Here is a 21,537-nt window from a genome sequence, read left to right as displayed (position 1 = left end):
AGCAGTAGCTGTGCTTCATGGCACCAGAGATTAAACTGTGTATCATCCTCCTGGCAAAGAAAGGACCTCGGCAATGACTAAAACACACACTCACACACACAGGACACTTTTGGGAGGAAGGGGAGAAGGTAAGGGTGAGGGATGTTTATTCTAATTCTGTACTTGGAGTGGAGTGGTGGGGGTCATGATTCTCTGAGATACCGGGGACAGTGAGCCATAAAGTCCATGGTGGCGCGTTTGGAGCGAATGGAGTCCTCGGGTTCGGAAAATAAGCGTAGCATATTGGCAGAGTGTCTCCACCTGAAATTCTCCTTCTGCCAGCAGCAGTAGTGGGTTGGTGGATGGAGAAGTCAATAGTACAATGACAAGTTAACAGGTACTAACCTCATTACTGTCACTGGTATAACAGGTGTACCTCTCATGTGTCTGTCTGTGAAAATACTGAAACCGATGCATGGAAAATCCTCAAATAAATCTGTGGCCTAAATCTGACCAACTAAATAGCTGCTGAAACTCGTATTGACCCCACCCAAATATATTTCTAGCCTAACTAGGCTAACAGACTAACACTAACAGACTAATACTAACAGAAAAACAGACTAACAGACTAATACTAACAGACTAACAGACTAACACTAACAGACTAACACTAGCAGACTACCACTAACAGACTACCACTAACAGACTACCACTAACAGACTAATACTAACAGAAAAACAGACTACCACTAACAGACTAACATCACTGCAGTAGCCATGTGCTACAGTCCTCAGGCATTGGCTCGACCCTCAGTAACTGATGTCAAGCAGATCTCAGCCTGCAGTGATTTTACCAATGATAAGTAAACATGATCATGTTTAAGTAATGGTCCATGACAGTGGCTGTAGCATGAGTCCACGGTACCTTGTCCAGAGAGTTGTTCTTATCGTTGCTCTTCTCATGAAGGCTGTTTCCAGAGTCAGTGCTGATTAGGGAGCCCCGGGAGTCAGTGTGGAGGACAGAGTTAACGTTGGGGGTAGAGGATGCATGAGGGGAGGCTGAAGAACATAGAAACGTCAGCATGGTTAAATATATGACCCTTGTGTCCCTCAATCACCACTGGACAACATGAGTTAAATCTCACATCGGTGCCAAAAGGACACTGAATCTCACCGGTGCCAGAGATGACTCCAAACAAATCCTTGTGCAAACTGTTGTCGAAAAAAGTACTGGACCTCGGAGGCGTAAACATCACGGTGTTGCCCAAGAGTGGATCATCTCTTCCATTCTGAAAGGAAAATGAACCATTAGTCAAGTCTTTACAGTTAGGGATTGATTTGAGTTGTGGTTGTAGCCAGCCACTAGTTAGCAGCCTTACGCTGTTGATTTGAGTTGTGGTCGTAGCCAGCTACTAGTTAGCAGCCTTACGCTGTTGATTTGAGTTGTGGTCGTAGCCAGCCACTAGTTAGCAGCCTTACGTTGTTGATTTGAGTTGTGGTCGTAGCCAGCCACGAGATAGCAGCCTTACATTGTTGGAGTAGTTGATGGTGAATGGGGAAACTTCCTTCACGTTGAGCCTATGGACGTTCTCCTGGAGCAGACCAAACAGGGGCAGGTAAAGGGTGGCCAACCTAGCCTGCTGGCTCTGAAATAGAGATCATCTGATTAAATCAACTTCTTTTACCCTTACGAGGAATTTCTAAATGATTAGAGAGGAAAGAGACAGGGATGACTGGGCTGCCTACCTTGGAAGTGTAGCGCTCGTCAAAGGTGTGCTTGACCATCAGGTTCTTGAGCACGTGGATGGATACCTGACGGATCTCCCGGAACTCCTGCAAGGCCCCGCCTACCTCCCGCAGCAACAGCCCAACCAGGAAGTGGTTCTTACAGAAGTCGTCTGTCAGCGAGTAGTCCAACTGGAGGTCTGGGCGGAGGACAAACAGGAGACGGACATTAGAAAGACGATCTGAACAATCTGCTATGATGTAAACAACAACACAACCACAGCACTGAGCTGATGTTTGAACTGAAGCACTGAGCTGATGTTTGAACTGAAGCACTGAACTGAAGCACTGAACTGATGTTTGAACTGAAGCACTGAGTTGACGTTTGAACTGAAGCACTGAACTGATGTTTGAACTGAAGCACTGAACTGACGTTTGCCAGAGCCGACGTTTGACCGTAAATAGACTGGTTCCAACGCCTCAGAGACAAACCTACTGCTATAGTCACACATTCCAAAGAAATGAGAACTATTTGAGGTCCAAACAATTCTCCCTCTCCCTCACCCTCTCCCTCCCTCACTCCCTACCCGATAGGTAGGGGTCTATCAGGACAGTATAGGTCTATCAGGACAGTATAGGTCTATCAGGACAGTATAGGTCTATCAGGACAGTATAGGTAAGGGTCTATCAGGACAGTATAGGTAAGGGTCTATCAGGACAGTATAGGTCTATCAGGACAGTATAGGTAAGGGTCTATCAGGACAGTATAGGTCTATCAGGACAGTATAGGCCTATCAGGACAGTATAGTTAAGGGTCTATCAGGACAGTATAGGTCTATCAGGACAGTATAGGTCTATCAGGACAGTATAGGTCTATCAGGACAGTATAGGTAAGGGTCTATCAGGACAGTATAGGTCTATCAGGACAGTATAGGTCTATGAGGACAGTATAGGTAAGGGTCTATCAGGACAGTATAGGTCTATCAGGACAGTATAGGTCTATCAGGACAGTATAGGTCTATCAGGACAGTATAGGTCTATCAGGACAGTATAGGTCTATCAGGACAGTATAGGTAAGGGTCTATCAGGACAGTATAGGTCTATCAGGACAGTATAGGTCTATCAGGACAGTATAGGTAAGGGTCTATCAGGACAGTATAGGTCTATCAGGACAGTATAGGTAAGGGTCTATCAGGACAGTATAGGTAAGGGTCTATCAGGACAGTATAGGTAAGGGTCTATCAGGACAGTATAGGTCTAGGTCTATCAGGACAGTATAGGTCTATCAGGACAGTATAGGTAAGGGTCTATCAGGACAGTATAGGTCTATCAGGACAGTATAGGTCATGGTCTTTCAGAACTTTGACAGCATATAGTGCAATAGGAAAGAATTCACACCCCTTGACCTTTTCCACATTTTGTTACAGTCTTATTCTGAAATGCATCAAATGAAACATTTCCTCAGTAATCTACACACAATACCCCATAATGACAACCTGGGACTGAATACTTTCTGAATGCACGGTAGGTAGTGTGCTTCAGTTGGATGAGATGGAAAAGCCATTTAAAACACTCTGAACACTACAACCACTGTGATTATTGTTATCTGACCCTGCTGGTCATCTATGAACATTTGAACATCTTGGCCATGTTCTGTTATAATCTCCACCCGGCACAGCCAGAAGAGGACTGGCCACCCCACATAGCCTGGTTCCTCTCTAGGCTTCTTCCTAGGTTCCTGCCTTTCTGGGGTGTTATTCCTAGACATTGTGCTTCTACATCTGCATTGCTTGCTGTTTGGGGTTTTAGGCTGGGTTTCTGAACAGCACTCTGTGACATCGGCTGATGCAAAAGGGGCTTTATAAATACATTTGATTGATTGAACACAAAATGGACAGGATCCTTAAACTTTGGCAGACAGCTTTCCCAACATCATATTACTGTATAAAAGCATTGTGGTTTCAGGTTAGTACAATAGAAGTATCCCATACAGCCCTGGTATACCTTCATACTGTATATTGTATTTTGCTCACCTTGAAATCTCTGTATCCTCCCATTTCCAAAAGGCATGGGCAGATTCAAGGGGATGTAGTGCTCGTGGTTGCATATGACACGCAGGAACTCAAACTTGAACTCAAACAGAGTCTGAAAACAAGACACATGTACCTAAGTGTTACTCCTAAGGTATAGTGGTGGAAATATGGATGGTATTGTAATAACTCAACATAATCATATCATCATGAGAACTACCCTGGGGTCTCCAGGCACAAAGCAGTGGATGTAGTGGTTGATCTGCTTGAAGACAAAGCCTCTGTCCATGAGGGTCAAACAGCGCTGTGGACACAGGAAGAAAATGATTATTTCAGTAGAGTACAAGGATGACCATGTGTGCCCGTCTAGCCAATCAGATGGCGCCAGCTGACCTTGATGAAGACAGCCAGGCTGTGGTTGGCGTTGCGGGCTGCGTCCAAGTTGTCCTTGTACTTCTGGGTGATGTGGGGCATCATCATGTTGACCAGGGTCTCCACCGTGTGGTGGAAACCGGCCGAGAAACGCTGGTTCCTGGACACCTGAGAAATAGAGACAAGTTGTTACTGTCAGCGCTGTTACTGTGAGATTGCTTTTGCGTTAGGATTCCAGAAGTGCCCAGAGGATAACATATGAAAGTACTATGCAACACTTCAATTTGGTCCTCGAGGAGCTACACACTTCCAACAACACATTGCTGTTGTGTTTCTGACCCCACCACAGCTGTTCCCAGAGAGAGGCCATCCCAGGTTGTGTTTCCACCACAGCTGTTCCCAGAGAGAGGCCATCCCAGGTTGTGTTTCCACCACAGCTGTTCCCTGAGAGAGGCCATCCCAGGTTGTGTTTCTGACCCCACCACAGCTGTTCCCTGAGAGAGGCCATTCCAGGTTGTGTTTCCACCACAGCTATTCCTAGAGAGAGGCCATCCCAGGTTGTGTTTCCACCACAGCTGTTCCCTGAGAGAGGCCATCCCAGGTTGTGTTCCCACCACAGCTGTTCCCAGAGAGAGGCCATCCCAGGTTGTGTTTCTGACCCCACCACAGCTGTTCCCAGAGAGAGGCCATTCCAGGTTGTGTTTCTGACCCCACCACAGCTGTTCCCTGAGAGAGGCCATCCCAGGTTGTGTTTCCACCACAGCTGTTCCCTGAGAGAGGCCATCCCAGGTTGTGTTTCCACCACAGCTATTCCTAGAGAGAGGCCATTCCAGGTTGTGTTTCCACCACAGCTGTTCCCTGAGAGAGGCCATCCCAGGTTGTGTTTCCACCACAGCTGTTCCCTGAGAGAGGCCATCCCAGGTTGTGTTTCTGACCCCACCACAGCTGTTCCCTGAGAGAGGCCATCCCAGGTTGTGTTTCCACCACAGCTGTTCCCTGAGAGAGGCCATCCCAGGTTGTGTTTCCACCACAGCTGTTCCCAGAGAGAGGCCATTCCAGGTTGTGTTTCTGACCCCACCACAGCTGTTCCCTGAGAGAGGCCATCCCAGGTTGTGTTCCTGACCCCACCACAGCTGTTCCCTGAGAGAGGCCATCCCAGGTTGTGTTTCCACCACAGCTGTTCCCTGAGAGAGGCCATCCCAGGTTGTGTTTCCACCACAGCTGGTCCCAGAGAGAGGCCATCCCAGGTTGTGTTTCTGACCCCACCACAGCTGTTCCCTGAGAGAGGCCATCCCAGGTTGTGTTCCCACCACAGCTGTTCCCTGAGAGAGGCCATCCCAGGTTGTGTTCCCACCACAGCTGTTCCCTGAGAGAGGCCATCCCAGGTTGTGTTTCCACCACAGCTATTCCTAGAGAGAGGCCATTCCAGGTTGTGTTTCCACCACAGCTGTTCCCTGAGAGAGGCCATCCCAGGTTGTGTTTCCACCACAGCTGTTCCCTGAGAGAGGCCATCCCAGGTTGTGTTTCCACCACAGCTATTCCTAGAGGGAGGCCATCCCAGTGGGCCACCACAGAACCACAGTAGAGGGAGCAACACTTAATGGAAACTCCCTGTTTCCTCTGTTCAGTGTGGCACACTCCTGGGGGAGAGTAATGGTTCCTACAGCAGCTTCCTGATTATACATGGCCATGCCAGGGAGGAAACTCAGGGCTATGGTTGGTTAGGGGAGACTGCTGTGGATAGCATTGAAGTGACGGTTAGTTATGAGACATGGCTGTGCTTTATTCTGTGTGAGGACTGTGGCAGCCCACATTGCTGCGCATGTTAGGAGCTCAAAATGTTAAGCTGACATTTATATCATTAAAAAAATGAAGACTTGGCTTAGTCAAGTGTCACAACAGACTTACCCTCACTTTACTGCTCTCAATCAAGTACTGTGCCATGGACTTCACTAAGGCTTCGAAGAAATACCACGAGTACTATGAAACAGAGATACAGAAACAAATACAAATCAATGCAAACATGAAACTTGATGTAAATGTCCAGAAAACCCTTCTTCACCCTGTTGCTGTGCTGTTCATTACCTTTAGCAATTTATTGCTGGTGAGGAAGTCTGTGGAAGGCTTTAGAATTGCAGTCATGGCTTTGGCCAGCTCCTCGTGAACTGTTCTCCTGGTAGAGGATGTGTATGGCTCGGTCTTAAACACATACTGAACCAGGGAGGGAGAAAAAAACAACATCATGTTCTACAACTACTCAGGTAATTGTGCCCTATGACAAATGGACCAGTACCATGCTTACCTGGCTAACTTAGTGCAAATTGAGAAATTAAACTCAACAAAAAGAAGAATAAACTGTATTATGAAGCCAAGATCAATGATCTAAAGAATGTTGGAAAAAAACTTTGGAGTACTTTAAGTGAAATCATCTGCAGAAAGACATTCAACTCCATCTTTCATCCAATCAGATGGCTTATTCATCACAAACCATTTGATGTTACCAATTATTTTAATGATTATTTAATTGGCAAAGTGGGCAAACTTAGGCAGGAAATGCCAACAACGAACAGTGAGCCATTGTATTCATGGATAAATAAATAATAAATAATTAAAGAAAAGCATTGCAAGTTAGAATTTTATAAAGTTAGTGTGGGAGAGGTGGAAAGATTATTGTTATCGATCAATAATGACAAACCTCCTGGCATTGACAACTTAGATGGAAAGCTACTGAGGATGGTAGCTGACTCTATAGCTACTCCTATCTGTCATATCTTCAATCTAAACATAGAGGAAAGCCTTTGTCATCAGGCCTGGAAGGAAGCCAAATTATCCCGCTACCAAAGAGTGGTAAAGCGGCCTTTACTGGTTCTAACAGCAGACCTATAAGCTTGCTGCCAGCTCTTAGCAAACTGTTGTAAAAAATGGTGTTTGACCAAATACAATGCTATTTATCTGTAAACAAATGAACAACAGACTTTCAGCATGCTTATTGACAAGGGCACTCAACATGTACTGCACTGACACAAATGACTGATGATTGGTTGAAAGAAATTCATAATAAGACGATTGTGGGCGCTGTACTGTTAGATTTCAGTGCAGCCTTTGATATTATTGACCATAACCTTCTGTTAAAAAAATGGTGTTATTGCTTTTCAACCTCTGCCATATTGTGGATTCAGAGCCATGTATCTTTTAGAACTCAGAGGGTTATATTTAATGGAAGCTTCTCTAATGTCAAACATGTAAAGTGTGGTGTACCGCAGGGCAGCTCTCTAGGCCCTCTACTCTTTTCTAGTTTTACCAATGACCTGCCACTGGCATTAAACAAAGCATGTGTGTCCATGTATGCTTATGATTCAACCATATACACATCAGTAACCACAGCTAATGGAGTCACTGAAACCCTTAACAAAGAGTTGCAGTCTGGTTTGGACGGATTAGAGCCGTGCTTTTGCAACAGCTAATGGGATCCTAATAAAATTCCAAATACCAGAATAGATATTACAAATGGACCAGTACCAGGCTTACCTTGGTATATGATAAATGGACCAGTACAATGCTTACCTTGACATATAATAAATGGACCAGTACAATGCTTACCTTGACATATGATAAATGGACCAGTACAATGCTTACCTTGACATATAATAAATGGACCAGTACAATGCTTACCTTGACATATAATAAATGGACCAGTACAATGCTTACCTTGACATATGATCGTAGGTAGTGTTCCAGCCCTTCTTCGTGGCACTGGGAAACAATGTGAATCATGACTCTGAAAGGACCAGAAAGCAGATGTAATAACAGGTCAATACTCAGGCCTCACAGAGAACCCAATTAAGAACATATGTCTATGGGAGTCTCCCAAGTGGCACTCTATTCCCTATATAGTGCACTACTTTTGACCAGAGCCCTGTGGGGGAATAGGGTGTCATTTTGGGACACAGAATGACACTACTGACTTGGTGACGTTGACAGCCACCTCCTCATGGGTGGCACTGGTCAACACACGGAATAGCTGGTTGAGAGTGGTGGGCAGGAACTGTATCATCACAGAACTCTCCATAGCGTGTAGACTCTGATGAGAGAAGAACATAGGGTTACTAACACACTGAAGGCCTTGTATTTCCCCGAGACAAAATGCTGATCCTGCAGAATGTCATCCACAAGCACATCAAAGACAGGCGTAACTGCATTAGCAGAACTGACTTATGTTAAAATGACTCGTAAGGAGAGATGAAATTAGAAACAGCTTGAATCTAAGTGCTTGATGGCGTACAGTAAACAGACACTCTCAAGCCGGCTCTAATCCGTCTCTGATGAGGAGGTGAGAGTTGCATCTCACCGTGAGCGGCTCTAATCCGTCTCTGATGAGGAGGTGAGAGTTGCATCTCACCGTGAGCGGCTCTAATCCGTCTCTGATGAGGAGGTGAGAGTTGCATCTCACCGTGAGCGGCTCTAATCCGTCTCTGATGAGGAGGTGAGAGTTGCATCTCACCGTGAGCGGCTCTAATCCGTCTCTGATGAGGAGGTGAGAGTTGCATCTCACCGTGAGCGGCTCTAATCCGTCTCTGATGAGGAGGTGAGAGTTGCATCTCACCGTGAGCGGCTCTAATCCGTCTCTGATGAGGAGGTGAGAGTTGCATCTCACCGTGAGCGGCTCTAATCCGTCTCTGATGAGGAGGTGAGAGTTGCATCTCACCGTGAGGGGCGGGAACCAAACACACAGTTGCGTAACAGGAAACGGAAGCAGCAAAGAATAACAGGACACACCTGAGAACAAGCATGTTAATCACACACACCTACGAGTTAGTTCCTGAGCGGCCCGTTGGTGCATCACTCCGCACGGGCCAAGGCCTGCCAAGTTATCTGACAACCTGCCAGGGAAACAACTCTCTGCTCGACCTGACCTTGGGTGACCATTGTTTGTGTGGAATAGTGTGTTTACACGAGCACCCAAGAGATTCATCTGAATATGTGTCTCTACTCATGTCAGTGTTCAGAGGGGGGAAATGGAGAGAGCACCTGTGGACTGGAGCCGAGGGTAATGCTAGCATTGTCCCACCCAGGCCTGAGTAAACAAGCACTGACTTATTAACATCCTGGGTAAATCAGACAGCCTGGATGGCAGAGAGAGTGATGGGTGACAGGTGTTGGAGGGAGGGAGGGAGGGAGGGAGATCGAGAGCCAGAATGGATACATTAACGTGTTTTCTCTCAAGCCACCCTATTCGGCGCAACAACAACAACAACAACAACAACAACAACAACAACAACAGGTGTCATGTCTTTCAGACCCCAGTCAGACAGGTCTTCGTACATCCTGGTCATGCCCACGGAGTTGCCACCGTCACTGACAATGCTTTACCTTCAGATACTTGACCAGCTCTCCTCCTGTCCCCTGGGCTGCAGACTCTGTGCTCTGACAGTGACCAAAGAAATTGTGCAAATGTTGATCCTACAGAGAGGAGAAGTAGGAGAATGTTAGAAAACAAGATGTCTAGAAGAGGCGGTGGAGATCATGCATTTGAAAACCCTTGTGTCGGTTACGTCACTGAACTAATCTGAGAAATGAAACCCAACCTGAGTGTACACCGTGGAGACGAGGTGAGTGGACACCTTGAACAAAGGCTTGCCTCCATCCACCCATTTGATTTCAGGATGCTGCTGCGTGGGACATAGGATATATTTTAACAGTACTAAAAACAAAGTCACTGGTTATCATACTACAAGGGTGGTGTATTGGATCAACCTACAGTATAGTAAAGTAAAGGCCTTTAGTGTACAATACAATACAGAGAAGAGAATTAAAAGCTCAAGTTGAAACAACTAAAGACCAGTCATTAACTCAACCATTTTGTATTCCCACGCAATTAGCTTAACATTGTTAAGTCCCACTGCTGTGTGCTTTCACTTCCCCTGATTTTGGGGCGGCAGGGTAGCCTAGTGGTTAGAGCGTTGGACTAGTAACCGGAAGGTTGCAAGTTCAAACCCCTGAGCTGACAAGGTACAAATCTGTTGTTCTGCCCCTGAACAGGCAGTTAACCCACTGTTCCTAGGCCGTCATTGAAAATAAGAATTTGTTCTTAACTGACTTGCCTAGTAAAATAAAGGTAAAATAAAATAAAATTGGCTGAGATAATGACATCTCACACAACCTTGAGGCAGACAACAAGCCCCTTGTAAGGCGATGTACCACTCAGAAAGGTTCTGTTGCTCTCTCTCTACTTACAGGTTACATTTTACTGATAGAAAATGACTGGATTGGTTTAAATCAGTTTTTCTTTAAAACCGTTATGTTCTTTCAGATGTGTGGTGATAAAGGAAAGGAGTCACAGAAAAGGGAAAGGAAGTCATAGTGTGTGTGTGTGTGTGTGTGTGTTGTTTAACTATACTTCTGGGGACCAGAACAAAAATTGGACCAACTGGGGACATTTTGTTAGTCCCCCCGAGGTCAAATACTATTTCTAGGTGGTTTAGGGTTAAGGTTGGAATTAGTGTTAGGGTTAGAATTAGGTTTAGGGTTAAGGTTAGGTTTTTGGGTTAAGGTTAAGGTTAAGGTTAGGCTTAGAGGTTAGGGAAAATAGGATTTTGAATGGGACTGAATTGTATGTCCCCACAAAGTTAGCTACGCAAGACTGTGTGTGTGTGTGTGTGTGTGTGTGTGTGTGTGTGTGTGTGTGTGTGTGTGTGTGTGTGTGTGTGTGTGTGTGTGTGTGTGTGTGTGTGTGTGTGTGTGTGTGTGTGTGTGTGTGTGTGTGTGTGTGTGTGTGTGTGGCTTGGCAGGCCTCAGAGCTAACTCAATAGGAGCCTGGACTGCTGCCCATCACCCCTGTCTGTATTGTCAGATCAGAATGGACCACTCATACTCTGTTCCTTTCTCCCACCAGGTGGCACAGAAGGTTCTGAAAAATGCCAAATTGTCTTGCAGCCGGTTGGGCCAGTACAGGATGCCTTTTGGATGGGCCGCCAGGTACTGGACGGTTACTAACCTGAACTGATGGTTATAGTTAGAGGTTATTGAAAGATGCTTTGACCTTTTGGAATATCTTGTCATTATTAGAGGAACTAACTAACTTAGCTACGCAAGACTGTGTGTGTGTGTGTGTGTGTGTGTGTGTGTGTGTGTGTGTGTGTGTGTGTGTGTGTGTGTGTGTGTGTGTGTGTGTGTGTGTGTGTGTGTGTGTGTGTGTGTGTGTGTGTGTCTTGTGTGTGTCTTGTGTGTGTGTGTGTGTGTGTGTGTGTGTGTGTGTGTGTGTGTGTGTGTGTGTGTGTGTGTGTGTGTGTGTGTGTGTGTGTGTGTGTGTGTGTGTGTGTGTGTGTGTGTGTGTGTGTGTGTGTGTGTGTGTGTGTGTGTGGGGGGAGAACTACCTTGCTGACAACCTCTTGACAGTTGAGGTAGCCAGTGGGCAGGTTGGCAGCCACAGGGACGTGACTCTCATTCATGATCACCCTGCCATCCTTCAGCAGAGGGAGCCAGGCGTAACCCACTGAGGACAGACAAGAACAATGAGAGACAGGCAGTCAGCTTACAGACAGTGTCATACCTAACAGTGACCCAGCACTGGGAGAATAGGGAAAGCTTGCAGACAGTGACCCAGCACTGGGAGAATAGGGAAAGCTTACAGACAGTGTCCCAGCACTGGGAGAATAGGGAAAGCGTACAGACAGTGTCATACCTAACAGTGACCCAGCACTGGGAGAATAGGGAAAGCTTACAGACAGTGACCCAGCACTGGGAGAATAGGGAAAGCTTACAGACAGTGACCCAGCACTGGGAGAATAGGGAAAGCTTACAGACAGTGACCCAGCACTGGGAGAATAGGGAAAGCTTACAGACAGTGACCCAGCACTGGGAGAATAGGGAAAGCTTGCAGACAGTGTCATATCTAACAGTGACCCAGCACTGGGAGAATAGGGAAAGCTTACAGACAGTGACCCAGCACTGGGAGAATAGGGAAAGCTTACAGACAGTGACCCAGCACTGGGAGAATAGGGAAAGCTTACAGACAGTGACCCAGCACTGGGAGAATAGGGAAAGCTTACAGACAGTGTCCCAGCACTGGGAGAATAGGGAAAGCTTGCAGACAGTGTCCCAGCACTGGGAGAATAGGGAAAGCTTACAGACAGTGTCATACCTAACAGTGACCCAGCACTGGGAGAATAGGGAAAGCTTGCAGACAGTGTCCCAGCACTGGGAGAATAGGGAAAGCTTACAGACAGTGTCATACCTAACAGTGACCCAGCACTGGGAGAATAGGGAAGAATGGAAACTGGCACAGGCACAAATCATCCATCATTTTAGTGGGGAAAATGAGTTTGGATGGTTTAAGACTGGATGTAGGCCTGAGTCACATGGGTCTGTATCCTGGGTCTGGTGTCTACCTTGGGTCTCCACCACGTCTCTCTTCTTGGCGCTGGCCTTGCTGCTGCTGTCACAGCTGACGTGGAAGAAGGTGAACAGTAGATGGTGCTTCTCATTGAGCTGAGTGGGTAGCGCAATCTTAAACTGAGGAACAAGAACAGGAACATACACGCTCACGGTTAGAATACACTCTGCCACTGCTTCGTCTACTCACTACTTACTCTAAAGTATTGTTTCAAATGTAACTGTGCATTCTGCATGATTCGACCACGAGCATGAATTAAATCAAATAGAAATCCCATCAGTACCTCATCATAAAACTCTGGGCTGTGTTGGTGATGTAATACCGCAGCAGAGGCATTCTCTGTAAACAGGGGTCCTCCTGGTCGACCATAGATGCACTGTGGGTAATAATAACAATAATTTTGTTATTAGGCTACCTGGTGTGGCCTAGTGGTTAGAGCATTGGACTAGTAACCGAAAGGTTGCAAGATTGAATCCCCGAGCTGACAAGGTAAAAATCTGTCATTCTGCCCCTGAACAAGGTAGTTAACCCACTCATCTTTCATGTTCCCTATGTTGTCATTGAAAATAAGAATGTGTTCTTAACTGACTTGCCTAGTTAAATGAAATAAAAAATGAAATGTTATTCCCCGAAGTGGTATACTGTTCCTCTTGTACCAAACGACACTGTGGCATCCGATGAACTCTGCTGAGAAGGAGTCATATGAGTAGTCGCTTACCTTGAGCGAGACAGCCTCCTCTCCGTCAGAGTCCTTGAACTCGATGCAGACAGCTATGTTTCTAGCCTGAGGAGAGAGCAGACAGAATAATCAGAATAAAAGCTGACCCACGTGGAGATGCTGGAGGGAAACACATTTATGCTGGACACATTTATAGTAAAGTTGTAAAAGTAATATCATGATATTTAGTAGTCTCTCGTGACAGATTGTAACATGTAATCAAGTCTCTTTTTAGGCTCCCAAGTGGCGCAGCAGTCTAAGGCACTGCATGCCAGTGCAAGAGGCAACACTACAGACACACTGGTTTGAATCTAGGCTGTATCACATCCGGCTGTGATTGGGAGTCCCATAGGGCGGCTCACAATTGGCCCAGCGTTGTCCGGGTTTGGCCGAGGTAGGCCCGCCATTGTAAATAAGGATTTGTTATTAACTGACTTGCCTAGTTAAATAAAGGTTACATTTTTAAAAAACAATTAAAAAAAACATCTAGCCACATGAGATTTGTGTATCTTGATCAAACTGAGCAGTTTGTGCCTTTGTGACTATACCTTTGTGAAGGATTTTTGGCTGTCGTACTTCAGGTGCCTGGGGTAGACATAGAGGTGATTGTTGTAGATGGTGAACGGCTGGGAGCATTTGGCTATGTAGGGAACAAACTCCTCCACCTCAAAGTAGATGTTCGTCTTCTCACTGCTATCGAAAGTCCTCACAGGAATATAGGATGAGCTAATGCAATCTACACACAGCGACAGAGACAGGACAGACGGAGGGGGGGGCAAATAAATAGCCGACAGACAATCAGACCAATCTGAGTTGAAGAGAAACAGCTTCCATCCTTTATGTTCCCAGTATGTGTTGAATTTGGAGGGCTTACTTGTCAAGTCAGGGGCAACATCATCAATGGTAACGTCTAAGTTTCCTAAGATTACAGGGAGCTTGGCCATCTTCTCTGGCCTAGGGAGAAGAAGCATAATAAGTACTGGTTAATGCCTTTGTTATCATCTACCTAGGAGGATCTAATGGAAAACAGGCAAACTGCCTGGAAACTACCCTGTGAACAGACAGAACCCAAGAGGAGAAACCAAATGTTTGTAAAGGTGAGAAAACATCTGCGGTACAGGCTTTCATTGTGAAAGAGAATCTCTTCAGCCAAAAAAAACTGCCTATGGGAATCAGCTTACGAAATACTCACTGTTATAGCACTTTAATCATTCAGACTAAACAAGAATAAATTCAATATTCTCAATGTGATGTACTCGTACGATGAAACCAAAGTCAGCAAAGAATGCAGACGGTAGGAGTTACTAACTTTCTGAAGTCAGCCAGCAGTTTAAACATGTCGTCGTTGGACAACTTGTTACTGTCCTGTCTGTAGATGGCGGAGAAACGTCCACTTTTGTCCAACGTCCCCGATGCATCTTTGAACAGAGGCCTGCAGGGAACGACAAATGAGAATCAAAAATGACAGATCTGTTTCCAGTAGTTCTCTGGACAAAGCTCTGCTGATCTGGGCTAGATCTCAGAGGGGTTTTTCCACTGGTTTGGGCTAGATCTCAGAGGGGTTTTTCCACTGGTTTGGGCTTGATCTCAGAGGGGGTTTTCCACTGGTTTGGGCTTGATCTCAGAGGGGGTTTTCAACTAGTTTGGGCTAGATCTCAGAGGGGTTTTTCCACTGGTCTGGGTTTCGATCTCAGAGGGGTTTTCACTGGTCTGGGCTAGATCTCAGAGGGGGTTATTTAGAGTTATTTGGCAACTTTGGTTGTGAATGATACAAACCTTAGAATGCCTTAGAAATCAAAACATATATGGGCTGCATGATACGACTATAGACTATTGATGATTTGAGAAAGTCACAAAAAAAGCTTGTGCTCTGTTCCTTGCCTCCTATTTTCACCCATCAGACTATTCTCAATCTTGTCCCATTATCAAATGGGCAGGAACAGGAACAGGAACAGGGGGATCAACAGGAACAGGGGCAGGAACAGGAACAGGGGGGGAACAGGGCGAGGAACAGCAACAGGGGGAGGAACAGGAACAAGAACAGGAACAGGAGGAGGGGGAGGAACAAGAGGAGGGGGAGGAACAGGGGGAGGAACAGGGGGAGGAACAGGGGCAGGAACAGGAACAGGGGGAGGAACAGGAACAGGGGGCGGGGAGGAACAGGGGGAGGAACAGGAACAGGAACAGAAGCAGGAACAGGAACAGGGGGAGGAACAGGAACAGGGGCAGGAACAGGAACAGTGGCAGGAACAGGGCAGGAACAGGAACTGGGGCAGGAACAGGAACAGGAACAGGGGCAGGAACAGGAACAGAGGGAGGAACAGGAACAGGGGGAGGGGAAGGAACAGGAACAGGAACAGGGGGAGAAACAGGAACAGGGGCAGGAATAGGAACAGTGGCAGGAACAGGAACAGGGGGAGGGGAAGGAACAGGAACAGGGGGAGAAACAGGAACAGGGGCAGGATCAGGAACAGGGGGAGGGGAAGGAACAGGAACAGGGGGAGAAACAGGAACAGGGGCAGGAATAGGAACAGTGGCAGGAACAGGGGCAGGAACAGGAACTGGAACAGGGGGAGGAACAGGAACAGGGGCAGGAACAGGAACAGGAACAGGGGCAGGAACAGGGGCAGGAACAGGAACAAGAACACGGGCAGGAACAGGAACTGGGGCAGGAACAGGGGCAGGAACAGGGGCAGGAACAAGAACAGGGGGAGGAACAGGAACAGGGGGAGGAACAGGAACAGGGGCAGGAACAGGTGGAGGAACAGTAACAGGGGGAGGAACAGGAACAGCAAATGGCAAATGGAGGCCACTTTCCCCGCCGGTTCGTTTTTTTCATACAGAGTCGGCTATTCCGGTATCGTAGCACCTGGGATCCTCCTCTTTTTAGTAGCAACCACCAACACTCTGCTTTCACACAGGACTGTATATAGAAATGTCTGGGCTTTGAACAACCCTTATTTCACTCCATGCATCAACCACTGTTTAAGGAGCCTCTCGCTGCACAACAGGTGATATTCCACCCAAACTCTGTGTGCCATGGGCTCTCCAATCCCTGTTCCTGCAGCTACCCAGTACTCTGTGTGCCATGTGCTCTCCAACCCCTGTTCCTGCAGCTACCCAGTACTCTGTGTGCCATGTGCTCTCCAATCCCTGTTCCTGCAGCTACCCAGTACTCTGTGTGCCATGGGCTCTCCAATCCCTGTTCCTGCAGCTACCCAGTACTCTGTGTGCCATGGGCTCTCCAATCCCTGTTCCTGCAGCTACCCAGTACTCTGTGTGCCATGTGCTCTCCAACCCCTGTTCCTGCAGCTACCCAGTACTCTGGAACATGAATAGTAAAACGTTTTCACAACAAACTATATTTCATTAAACTGTTGACAGCCCCTCTCTCATGTGGGCTGGAGAAAGGAATGAAGGAGAGAGAGGGGGAGATGAAAACACATAGTGGTGAGATATTCTGTAGCAAAAGGTAATGCCTCAGCCTATTAATTATGAAAAAGAAAAAAACAAATTCCTTATTACTAGGCTGTTCAGAATCAAATACAAATGCACTATAATTGTAGGCCTAGCCGCCCTGCACAATCAATGTACCAAGAGCATTGCCTAGGCCTATACTTTCTCTCCCAGACTCATGAATAGACATTTTGGAACATAGCACAAGGTAACCAGTCCATCTAGTATGCATAATAATACAGTCCACAATCAAAAGGCGATTACTAGAATGTGTTTCATTTTTCGGTGTAAAGGCTAGATGAAGTATGTACCAAAACAAAAAAGTTCTGCCATGAGTAATATGCGGTAGGCTATGTATTGTATAACGGCACAATTATTACTTTAATTCAGTTTTCTTTTAAAATGGTGTCGAGCTCATATGTAGGTCTACGCGTATGCACTATCTTCATGGGTGTTTTGAACAAATCATCACATTAGAAAGCACTGGCCATTTAATTGTGTTAGGCTTTGAAACACAATGTTTTCCACTCAGTTTTCAACCTGTTTTTCTTTCTTTAAAAATGGATCAATCCGGGAACAAAATGGCGCCGTAGAGAGAACACGGTGTTTCAGCGAGCTCTCGTGGCATTCGTAAATTTATATTCTTACATTAATCTCCTAGCTTGAAAAAGTGGTAGAATTGGCTAAATAAGTTACCATATAATGAGTCTTGACGACTATTTCGCAAAAATCTCCGACAACATGCCCAATAGAACTACTAAGAAGTCGACCAAAACCACCACCCCTGTGGATGTGCACGAGGAGCTAGCTAACGTTAGCGAAGCTAACACCATTGCGGACCCAGGCACAATGGACCTGATAATTCAAAAGATGACTGATAACATTACTAAAGTGATCGATGCTAAAATAAGAACGGTCTTGGAAGCAATAGCAAGCCATTCAGCCGAAATACAGAGCGTTGTGAAACGTGTTGTTGAGGCGGAAGGAAGAATTGCTGCAGTGGAAACTTCAACTACATCTATGGACGCTAAGATAAAAGCACTTGAGAAACAGGTGCGCGAAATGGCGGAGCACATTGACGACTTGGATAATCGAGGACGCAGATGCAATATTCGTGTTGTGGGACTCCCGGAAAATTCTGAAGGGACACATTCAGTAAAATTCTTTGAGGAATGGATCCCTGGCTACCTACAAATGGACACTAAGGCTGGTCGTGTGAAGCTGGACAGAGCCCATCGCTCTCAAGCACCGATACCGGGCCCCAATCAGCGCCCACGGCCGGTGGTTATAAAGTTCCACAACTTCACCGACAAGCAGCGCGTCATGGATGCGGCTAGAAACATCGGTTCTGTTGGTAGTCAACATAAAAGTCCAAAGGTCTCATTCTTCAATGATTACTCCACAGCGGTTGTACGAAGACGCAAAGCGTTTGATGAGGCGAAGGCTCGACTCAGGAGAATGAAGATGGACTACACACTGTTGTACCCGGCCACATTGAAGATTATGGTCAACGGATCACCTAAAAAGCTCTACACACCTGAAGAGGCTGCTGCGTTTATTGACTCTCTCGGGTAAATAACTCTAAGCTGCACCTCCACAGCATTGAATAACTTTGCTTATTTTTGGTTGAATCTGATCATGAAACAGTGGTGTGAGTCCTCACGTACTCCAGCTCAGTAATATTCGTATCTTTATTATTTTTCTTGCTAAAGTAATAGCCACTATAGCTCAGGCTGAGATATGTGTGAATCCATATTGGTGCCCAGACTTGGTTTTAGGTGGAAGAGCCTCAATCTTCTTCTATTGATTTTATTTTCCATATATATAAAGGATGAGGCTATTGAGCGGCAATGCGGACTTAAGAGTCTACATTTGAGAGTGGAAATCCCCTGTATGTTAGCTAGTGGGAAAACCCCCTTTTGGATCTTTACATGTTTAATTTTTGGGTTCAGTATAGTTCGAGTTCAGGGTTCATATTTTTTGTTTATGCTCAGTGAGATGGAGGAGAGTTCAACACATGGAAAAAGGTACCACCCCACTTTTACAGTAGGATCCAGTCTGAATATTGAATGGTCAAGATGCAATGGCAGATAACAGACTGCGTGTATGCACGTGGAACATTAGAGGGAGCCATAACCCCATTAAGAGGAAGAAAGTATTGTCTTTTTTGAAAAAAGAAAATATTGATATTGCCCTGTTACAGGAAACCCATTTGGATGATAAGGAGCACTTGAAATTACAGCAAGGAGGATTTGGTCAAGTGTTTTTCTCATCATTTACATCCAGAAGTAGAGGGGTAGCAATTCTGGTGAAAAAGAACTTACCACTTAAGGTCTTGAATTGTGTGAAAGATAAATTTGGTCGCTTTGTTATAATTAATGGTACTTTACAAGGGCAGAACATTTCCATAATGAATATTTACTTCCCCCCTGCTCACCCCCCTGATTTCCTCACTAAAGCATTTCTAGACTTTTCAGAATTAAACTCAGACACTGCAGTGGTTGGAGGAGATTTTAACTGCTTGTTGAACCCCCTTATTGATAAGTCTCCCAGCGGTATAGCTTCACTCTCTCCTCAAGCAAAGTCACTTACAGCTATTTGTGATGATCTGGGGTATGCGGATGTCTGGAGAGCTTTCCATCCCTCCAACAGAGAGTTCACTTTTTTCTAGACTAGAATAGACTATTTTTTTATGCCCAGGACGTCTTTGCAGTCTGTTTTATCTGCTAGGATAGGAAGCATAGTCATATCTGATCATGCTGAGGTGATCCTGGACATAAAACTCAACGGGGCATTCAATCGGTCAAGACATTGGAGGTTGAACACAACCATTCTTAAAGACCATACATTCACATCATATTTTATAACAGAGTTTAAAGCATTTTTCTCTATTAACTCTCAATCAACAGATAACCCCTCGCTCCTTTGGGAGACCTGTAAAGCGTATGCCAGGGGTCTGATTATGTCATACACAGCTACTAAGAGACGGAAAAAGCGGGAAAAGCAAAACATGTTAGAGGGTGAATTAGGAACTAAAGAGAAGGACTACATTAAAACGCCCACTCCTGCCCTATTAAAGGAAATATCAGTCATTAGATCAACGTTAGACTCTCTCCTAACACAGGACGCTGAAAAGAAAATGAGATTTGTCAGGCAAAAGCTATATGAACATGGCGATAAGCCAGGAAAGTACTTGGCATATCTAGCTAAAAAGAGGGCTGACTCTCAGTCAATTGCTACTATTACTGATTCTGATGGTAATCATTTATATGAAAATAAATTGATAAGTGACTCATTTAAGAAATTTTATACAAACCTTTATGCCTCAGAACTGCCAAAAGATGCACCCAAATTAATGGAGAACTTCTTTGGTAAGATTGAGCTCCCTACTATCTCCGAAGAACAGAGGTCCCTCCTCAATGCCCCTATTACCAAGGAAGAGATACTGTTCGCAATTAAGAATCTGCAAAATGGTAAGGCCCCAGGACCAGATGGGTTTTGTAGTGAGTTCTATAAAGAGTTCCATGGCCTGATCCTTGAGCCATTGCGTGATATGTTTAACCACTCATTTTCAAATGACCAACTCCCTCAAACGCTGAGAGAAGCCAACATTTCACTTATTCTCAAAAAGGGAAAATGTCCAGAGTCTTGTTCCTCGTACAGACCAATTTCCCTTCTGAATGTGGATAGAAAATTGCTTTCTAAAATTCTAGCCACAAGATTAGAGGACTCATTGCCACTAATTGTGAAAGGAGACCAAACTGGCTTCATTAGGGGCCGTAAGTCATGCAACAACGTCAGGCGGCTTCTTAATGTAATTCAAGCCTACCAACAAAGTGCTGTGGATGGTCTTGTGCTCTCCCTAGATGCTGAGAAGGCATTTGATCGTGTGGAGTGGTCTTACCTATTATTTGCTCTAAATAAATTTGGTCTGGGGGACAACTTTATAAAATGGGTGAAAGTTTTATATGATGATCCTCAGGCTGCTGTCCTTACTAATGGGCTACGGTCAAATAGCTTCCCTATACACAGAGGTACCAGACAGGGCTGTCCTTTATCCCCCTCCTCTTTGCACTCGTTATGGAACCACTAGCCGAGGCCATCAGGGTAACGCCTGCTATACAGGGGCTGCTCATTGGTGATGTTCACCATAAAATAAGCTTGTATGCTGATGATGTCCTGATATTCATCTCTAGTCCCGAGACTTCAATTACACCTCTTATTAATATTATTGAATTATTCAGCGGATTCTCAGGCTACAAGATTAACCTTACTAAGTCAGAGGCTATGCCACTTGGTAGCCTGCATTCTGTACCTAATACTTCTCCCCCTTCCCTTTTAAATGGTCTCCCTCAGGTTTCAGGTATCTGGGTATATTTGTAACTCCTAAATTCCAGCTAATGTACAAAGCCAATTTTGTTCCTTTGTTTGATACAATAAGACAGGATCTGGAGCGCTGGAACTCCCTCCCCATTTCTTGGTTGGGTAGAATATCCCTCTTGAAAATGAACGTTTTACCCAGACTACTTTACCCAATCCAAATGATCCCAGTATTACTCTCCAATAAGGTAATAAAGGATGTAAATGGATGGCTAAGTTCCTTTATATGGAGTAAGCGCAAGCCAAGACTTAAGATGGCAATATTGCAGCTGCCAAGTTCTATGGGCGGCTTGGACCTGCCCAATATCAAGTTCTATCAATGGTGTGCCCACCTTTGTTATATTTCTGACTGGATCACAAATGATGACTCCTCTATTTGGTTAGACATTGAGACTTCTCTTTCAAAATACCCCTTACAGGATCTTTTATTTTTCAGAAGTTTCAAGTCTGTAGAAGAACACTGCAATAATCCAGTTACACTTAACA

General features: G+C 45.5%; 1 protein-coding gene across 13 annotated transcripts in view; it reads right to left on the bottom strand.

Moving 5' to 3' along the window:
• Positions 1–21,537, bottom strand: part of LOC123996368 (dedicator of cytokinesis protein 9-like) — a 189,373-nt gene that overhangs the window by 27,942 nt on the left and 139,894 nt on the right. For 12 of the 13 annotated variants that reach the window (XM_046302578.1, XM_046307948.1, XM_046309542.1 and 9 more), the window contains exons 15-34: positions 14,525–14,647; positions 14,090–14,169; positions 13,764–13,951; positions 13,216–13,281; positions 12,781–12,873; positions 12,493–12,616; positions 11,479–11,597; positions 9,691–9,774; positions 9,476–9,565; positions 8,071–8,186; positions 7,814–7,883; positions 6,191–6,316; positions 6,014–6,085; positions 4,127–4,273; positions 3,954–4,037; positions 3,737–3,848; positions 1,725–1,903; positions 1,508–1,624; positions 1,153–1,267; positions 904–1,037 (exon numbers count right to left, since the gene is read on the bottom strand). In XM_046302578.1, coding sequence (XP_046158534.1) covers positions 904–1,037; positions 1,153–1,267; positions 1,508–1,624; positions 1,725–1,903; positions 3,737–3,848; positions 3,954–4,037; positions 4,127–4,273; positions 6,014–6,085; positions 6,191–6,316; positions 7,814–7,883; positions 8,071–8,186; positions 9,476–9,565; positions 9,691–9,774; positions 11,479–11,597; positions 12,493–12,616; positions 12,781–12,873; positions 13,216–13,281; positions 13,764–13,951; positions 14,090–14,169; positions 14,525–14,647 — 2,239 coding nt within the window. The remainder of the gene's footprint in view (positions 1–903; positions 1,038–1,152; positions 1,268–1,507; positions 1,625–1,724; positions 1,904–3,736; positions 3,849–3,953; positions 4,038–4,126; positions 4,274–6,013; positions 6,086–6,190; positions 6,317–7,813; positions 7,884–8,070; positions 8,187–9,475; positions 9,566–9,690; positions 9,775–11,478; positions 11,598–12,492; positions 12,617–12,780; positions 12,874–13,215; positions 13,282–13,763; positions 13,952–14,089; positions 14,170–14,524; positions 14,648–21,537) is intronic. The other variant, XM_046300968.1, reaches the window with a different exon arrangement.

Source organism: Oncorhynchus gorbuscha, linkage group LG01 (assembly GCF_021184085.1).
Source record: "Oncorhynchus gorbuscha isolate QuinsamMale2020 ecotype Even-year linkage group LG01, OgorEven_v1.0, whole genome shotgun sequence".
NCBI classification, from domain to species: domain Eukaryota; kingdom Metazoa; phylum Chordata; class Actinopteri; order Salmoniformes; family Salmonidae; genus Oncorhynchus; species Oncorhynchus gorbuscha.
This window is presented reverse-complemented; position numbering and strand designations above follow the sequence as displayed.